The 7,348-nt window shown below is 37.7% G+C and overlaps 1 protein-coding gene across 1 annotated transcript; it reads left to right on the plus strand.

Moving 5' to 3' along the window:
* LOC130719690 (uncharacterized) lies at nt 1–2,221 on the plus strand. The gene is made up of 2 exons (XM_057570302.1): nt 1–342; nt 1,856–2,221. The coding sequence occupies exons 1-2, from the start codon at nt 1–3 to the stop codon at nt 2,219–2,221; spliced, it is 708 nt and encodes a 235-aa protein (XP_057426285.1).
* The last annotated feature ends 5,127 nt before the right edge of the window (nt 2,222–7,348 follow it).

Raw genomic sequence — 7,348 nt, forward strand, 5'->3', positions numbered from 1 at the left:
ATGGGGATTGACCTGACGTGCCCTCTGTATGCTATGGAGCCAGAGACTGCTGTGCACTCTCTGCTGCTCTGCTCCTTTGCTCAGGCAGTGTGGTTCACTTGTCCTTTGGGTTTGCAAGTGGCGACTTGCCCAGTAGGTTCGGTGAGTCAGTTCTTGGCTGAGGTAGTGTTTGAGGCGGATGAGGTTGTTATTTTGTGTGCTGCTGCTGTTATGGAGGCGCTGTGGGAATGCAGAAATAAGGTTGTGTTCAAGGATGGGGTGGCAACGGTGCAGGGGGTGGTCCGACGGGTGGCCCGGTTGATGGAGGTCATAGTGGAGGAGCCGGTGGCTTCTTCTTCTGCAGTTCTTCCGACGTGTTGACGGTGCCCGGTGGGGGATGCTATCAAAATTAATTTTGATGCGTCGTTCTTGGAGTCCCGTCGAGCTGGGCTGGGTATGGTGGCAAGGAATTATGAAGGGGAGATCATTGCAGTGTTGAAAGATTTTTACCACAACTACTTTCAAATCCCTTTCAAGATTCAATTGTAGTATAGCATAGGGTTTTTGTCGTATCCACAGGGAATTGCTAACACAAATGCCGTTCTCTAGTAAAATTACTCAAGCAATAAATTTCAAAAAGGTTGATGATTGTTTCGGTAGCCAAAGCACATGCAAATTAAACAAAGCGAGAATAAAAAATGATATCAAGAGAGAAAGCTGTTGGAATTGGAGTTCACCGTTTAACTATTAGTGTCCTATGATTCTACATGAATATTCATTCCTATCCATGATTCATCTACACCATTTCTACCCTACTTCATTGATTCCTCACATGAGTGGATATATATAACTTACTTTCCTAAACATTGATTCCTCACATGCATAGAAAAGCTAAGTTATCTTTAAGCTCAGATGTTTAAGGGACTAACAAACCTAACTTTATTCCTAGCAATTAGATTTATTAGATGGTTAACTCTAGGTCGGACTCTAGACGTTGTAGCTTCCGCTCTTACGCCGAATCAAGCGATATGTTCTAGGTGCGCAAACTAAAACATAACATTAAGAACAAGAGAAAACTATTGAATCATGTAATAGAAACGATATTTTCATATAGAAATCAAGAAGAACAAGTCATAGTTAAAGGCTACATCCAAATCCAACAAAGAAACTTAGCAACCCATATCCATGGATTGCTTACAAAGCTTACAAGAGGAAACTAAGGTGAAAGCGGTGACCCGTGCCGTCCTCGGTGTGTCTCCAGCACGATGGATGGTGGATCAAAGCTCCCAAAGTTCCTCTCCTTCTTCTCTATGCAATTTTCTCTCTAAGAGGTCCAAAATATGTCAAGAGATCATCCATTTCTAATCTTGGTCGAGCCTTTTATAAACAGGGCACAGTTTCGCTTAAGCTGATAAAGGTTCCGCTTAAGCGAGGAAGTTTCTTCACGTTCAGGTAAAGGTCTTTGGCTTAAGCGAGACCATTTCTCGCTTAAGCCGAATTGTCTTCCAGAACCACTGCTACTTGCCAAGTAATTTGGCTTAAGCGAGGCAAAATTTGGCTTAAGCGAAGTTCAATATATCTGCCACTGCTACTGCCATGTAGTTTGGCTTAAGCGAGGAAACATTTGGCTTAAGCGGACTTCAATATTTTTAGCCCTTTTGATCTTCAAATGGTTGGATCTTCTTGACTTTTCTCCTACAATAAAAATCAAAGAGTCTAAATGATAAAACTAACATATCTTACATTTATCTATATAAAAACTATCTACTTACTAAATTAACCTTATTGAGGGATAATTTGAAAGATAACGTACACATTTAGAACAGATAAGTGCCGAAATTAATATAGAAAATCAGGTAAATTTGACACTTATCAGGCAGCAACAACATCATGTTTGGAGCATGCCCTCTCTCCGGCGGTGGCGGAGGCACAAGCTTTCAGGTGGGCAGTGATCCTGGCACAGGAACTCTTCTTTCAAGATGTGCACCTCGAAACAGATTGTTACTCTTTCTATGAGGCTTGGCTCAAGGGGGGTGATGAGACGTATATGGGGATGTTAATTCGTGATTGTTTACTTCTTTCTGGCAATTTTCGTTCTTTTCATGTATCGTTTATTAGGAGAACTGGAAATATGGCCGCTGATTTCATGGCGAAGTTGGCATACTCTGATCCTGAGCGTGTTTGGGTTGAGGATGTGGCAGAAGGCCTAAGTGATATCTTGTATTCTAATCTTCATTGCTAATAAAATACAAGGTTTTATGTCAAAAAAAAACCTAGTTATTACTATTAAGAAATAGGAGTTAAGGTAGTATTCTACATTTCTACTAATTAAGGTAAGGAAAATAACTGAAATGGCTAAGTAAAAGAGCATAAAACTCTAAAAGTAAATGGTTGAAAACATAAATAAATAATATTATAAATAAAAGTAACAGAAAAATAACTCAGCACGAGATATTTGTATTTTGATTGATTATTGTGATGTGTGTTTGTTACAAAATAGTTTTGTCCCTAATTATAGGAGGAATTTCGGCTAACTACAACGATTAATAGGCTTCCGAATTCTGACCACTAACTCATGTCCCAAGATCATGGGGCGGTCATGTCTCTCACTCTTAGTCAACTTAGAAAATTGGTATTTTCTTAAGGCTTTGTTTGGTTGGAGGGAAGGAAATGAAGAAGGAAAGAAAACACGGAATTCGAGGTGTGAATTTAGACTACACCTTAATCTAAATTCACACCTCGAATTCCGTGTTTTCTTTCCTTCCCTCTTTCCTCCCCTCCAACCAAACAAAGCCTAAATCAGTGGTCTTACGCTTGTAACCACTACTCCTAAAATTAAGGATTGGTCTCATTTCTAATTTTTACGTGTTAAACCTAGATCCTTAATTCATATTTGAAATACCTTAATTATCAGACATATGCCCACGTATTTGTCCATAAATCTGGTTCACATGTAAAACTTTTCCGGATCAGCTATCTACCTTGGAACTGCTATGACCAGTGTTATCAGACTCGAACCGGTGATCGACTCGGTCGAGACACTGGGTCAATGAGTCAATGGTTCAACCACTGGGTCATTGGTTCGATTGTTTGACTCGGTTTATATTAAAAAATTATAATAATTTAAAATATTTAGTATATCATATATATAAAATAATATGCATTCTTCCTAACAAGAAGCAAAGTGGTATAGTGGAAATTTGGATTAGCTTTCTTCCCTCTAGGTCCTGTGTTCAAGTCCTAGCTATGACAATTTTTTTAAATAACTCTCAATTGAATATCATTTGACCAAATAACATTAAATATAAATTAATTACAGTTTGACCATTAAAAACAGTTTTGTAGAAAAAGGCAAAATCAGAAAAAAAAAAAAAAAAAAAAAAAAAAAAACTGACCGGTTCATAAAAAACCGGCGGAGTCGCCGGTTTATTCCCTGAACCGGCCGGTCCAAACCGGTTCATACCGGTTGAATTGCATGGCCGATCCATTAAATGGCTCGGACCGGTCAGGGGTCCGGTTCCCGATCGAACCGGTCGGTCCGGTCCGAGTTTTATAACACTGGCTATGACTAACCATCTTCATATCGATTTATGTACTTATCAATATACATTTTTTAGTAGTTGTGAAATGACCAATATTTTGATGTCAACATTTTATTACTTTTGAAAAAATGTGAAAACATTTTTAAGAGAAGAATTGACATGTCCAGACTCCTTTGGTGAGTTCTAGGGTGCAAGTGAGTGTTAGGTCTTTCACCCATAAAAGACCAAAATTAAATGTGATTACAGGTAATAATCAGTTGAGAAAAAAGTAAAATAATAATTTTACAAAAATATCTTATTATGTTCTCCTCTTTTTATCCTCACCATACATATCCTTGACTACCTTATTTGGTTAGACCACCACTACGGTGGCGGAAATGCAGGAGTTCCTAATGGAACGACAGACGAAGGGCAGCAAGAACTAGCCATTGTTCACCTTAGAGCAACAACATCGTCCATTGGAGAGTAGCTCATTGATACAAAAGTTAATGAAAGTTTTTCTCACCATTGCAAGAATACACAATTGTTTTGTTGTATGTGGTTGTTGCTGAAAACAACTTTAGAAAAGTAAATTTGAACACAAAATGTTATGAGATTAATTTCTGTGTACTGACAGTGTAAATAAGTTTTACACAATTATTCAATCACATCTTTCCACTTCCTTTTTTGAATATTAATAAATTCAAAATTAATTACAAGCTAGCAAAATGAAAATTAATTTTGAATTTAATAATATTCAACAAAGGAAATGGTCTGCTTCTTAAGGATTCTTTAGGAGTGTAGTTGTTTTATTGCTTTTATCAATTTTCGATGTAACAATAAAAGAATATCTTCAATGAGGTTGCTTAATCCAATTGGAGCATTTAAGAAACATTGCTTATTTTGGAGCGTCATTAGAGCAAGATGACATGATAGTTCTTGTTGCTTAAAATTTTAGCAACATTGTTATTTAAGCAACGGTTGCTTATTTTTTTTCTACTTACTTTTTGATTTAAAAATAATATTTTTCTCTTTCATTTAACACTTTGAATAGTATCATGACCTAGAAATAATATAAATATATGAGGTATAATGGGACCCAACTAAAAGTAAAATAAGCAACCGTGGCCGGAGCGAATTCTGTATGAGTTACTTAAATCTTATGTGGCAGTTAGGGCCTACTAGAATAATATTTAAGCAGCCCAATTAACTTTGGAATTGAGAGGCTCTTGCTAGCTCTTAGAGGTGAGTTCTTAAGCTAAGAGCTAAGAGCCAAGTTCTTAAGCATTGGAGATGAGTGACGTGAAATTCTTAGTTCTTAAAGATAAGTACTAGTTCTTATATAAGCAATTTTACTTTATGAGTTCTAAGCATTACTTTTTTTTTCTCTCATCCAAATTGCTTTATTACTTTATGAATGTTTTCTTTTTTTTTTGTTACAAATGGGAAATCAAAAAACAAACAAGCAACTAAGCAACTATATCCTGACAGAGCAGGGGAACAACAGATAAGGGTGGGATCTTCCATTCCTTCCAATTCCAGTTCTCTATAACCGCAATTTTCGCCATCACATCTGCAACCATATTCTTATATCAGGGAACATGGATGACTGTCACGCTCCAATCTCGTGCTAGCAAAGCTCGTCCAGCAATAATCTCTTCATTGTACCAGTAATTAGCTACATCCTCGCTGCTCGACAATACCTCCTGCAGCTGCAAGCAATCAACAAAACAAGTGACCTGCCGAAACCCCAAGTCCCAAGCGTGAGCAAGACCTCGTTGGAATGCCATGAGTTCAGCCTTGAACGCATCTCCTAGGCCAAACACTACTGCATAACCTGATATTCATCTTCCATTGGTATCTCGAATTACTCCTCCCCCTCCCATATTGTCCATGTCGCGAAGCCAACTACCATCTGAATGGAGCATTACTCCCTGATCGCCATGGTTCTCACTGATTACATTTTGAGCTGAACTGCATCCCCAATGACTGAATTCACTAACATCAAGGTTAATCCTTTGTAACACCTCACTTGTGTGCCATGGCGTTTGATCAAGCGCGAAGCTGTTGCGCCATTTCCACACATTCCAAACAATGGCGCAAAACAGAGCATTATTATGCACTTGCAGTTGTGCATATAACCAGAATCGAAGGGGTGCTGCTACGGGGACTCCTGCAATTGAACGAGAAAACTGAGTCCACATCCAAGCTGACCCTGGGCACCAGCGAAATACATGGTTCGCGTCCTCCGAAGGAGCTCCACAGCGGATACAAGCTGCAGAACTAGCAAGGTGATATGGTGCCTTCTTGCATTGGACGGTAGTGCATTTCTACCCACCAACCAGAGGAAGAAGCGTACTTTCTCTGGTGCATTTGCTTTCCAAACCAAGCTCCAGAATCTTGATTCATTCCCACCATCCTCAATGAGCAAGTTGTATGTTGATTTTGCCGAGTAGCACCCATTGCTCTCTTCTGTCCATAAAATTCTGTCAGTCCCCGTCGGCTGTGCAGGCACCATTATGAATGTTGTTTTATTATTTTATGAAAATAATAAGTATAAATAATGCGGTGTGGTAGAACGAGATGAATAGTGCTAAAAATTACTAATAGTTAAGAACTCATTATTGGAACAAATCTTAAAAATTTATTTAAGAGTTGCTTAAGCACATGTGGCAGTACAGACCCATATAAATAGTGTTAAGAACTACGAACTTAACATTTGAGATACTCTTATAGAACAACACAGTTCTTCTTTGGCATAATTTCAAGAATAGCAATGGTCAAATTATAAGAATTGACTTTGTACAAAGTAGTAATTGACTTCTCTGTAAACATAAATTATTAAATTCCATTCTATATATTGAAAACGTGTAGTGATTATCACTAAATTAAACTAATTATTTTTTTATTTAATAAAAAAAAGTATCCCTGTATGAAGATGCAAATTTCAATCCTGACATGTGAGTAATATTCTTCATGAATCACACACGCAAACGCGTTAAGAGGAGTGACTCTGAATTATTTGACTTGTTATCAAGACTGAGAAAATTGATCAATTACACCATGTAATATAGCTTTCCCTGTTATAGAGGCACTGAGAGAAAAGAAAAACTAGAAAAGCAACTTCACAAGCACACGCAGTACTGAGTGGAAGAGGCACTACAATATAATTATAAGATCAACTTTGAAGGAAAAGCACCACAGCATCAGGGGAAGGATCATGAGAACCAACTTCAAAATCAAACCATGCCACACCCCTTTTAGGCCATTAGAACACTCAATTGCCCTCTCTTCCTGTGGCATAAAGATTGAATGGTCTGAACCAAATCGGCACAAATTAAAGAGTGTGCTGTGTAGCAGAAGACCCATTACTTTTACGAACTCCAAAGCAGCACTTAAATCTCACTCCTTCACAAGCTTTCCAAGACCTTTTAGGTCCAGTTTGGAAGAGCTTATTTGAGCTTATCTGACAGCATAAGCTCTTATGCCAGTGTTTGGGAGAGCTTATGCAAACAGCTTATGACCTGTCATAAGCTATTTTCAGCTTATTTTCATAAGCTACTCAGGATAGCTTATGAAAAACAGCTTATGCTTATATACAGCTTATTTTTAATTTATTTCAATAAATTTTCAAAAATAGCTTATGAATAAGCGCTTATGACATAAGCGCTTATGACCATAAGTGCTTAATTAAGCTGCTTTTCCAAACGGGACCTTAATTTGCAACGGTCAAGTCCTTGAGAAATTGAACTAAGAGGTCATAACCCACACCCAGGATTGTGCAAATACTCCTATAATTTGAACAAATAACTAGACACGTGGGTAGATTTTAATTTATTTCAATTTGA

The sequence above is a fragment of the Lotus japonicus genome, chromosome 5 (assembly GCF_012489685.1).
Source record: "Lotus japonicus ecotype B-129 chromosome 5, LjGifu_v1.2".
Classification (NCBI taxonomy): domain Eukaryota; kingdom Viridiplantae; phylum Streptophyta; class Magnoliopsida; order Fabales; family Fabaceae; genus Lotus; species Lotus japonicus.

Coding starts and splice junctions, on each gene's coding strand:
- LOC130719690 (XM_057570302.1), top strand. CDS start 1: ATGGGGATTGACCTGACGTGCCCTCTGTATGCTATGGAGCCAGAGACT. Junction 343..1,855: donor CGGTGGCTTCTTCTTCTGCA/GTTCTTCCGACG, acceptor GACACTTATCAG/GCAGCAACAACATCATGTTT.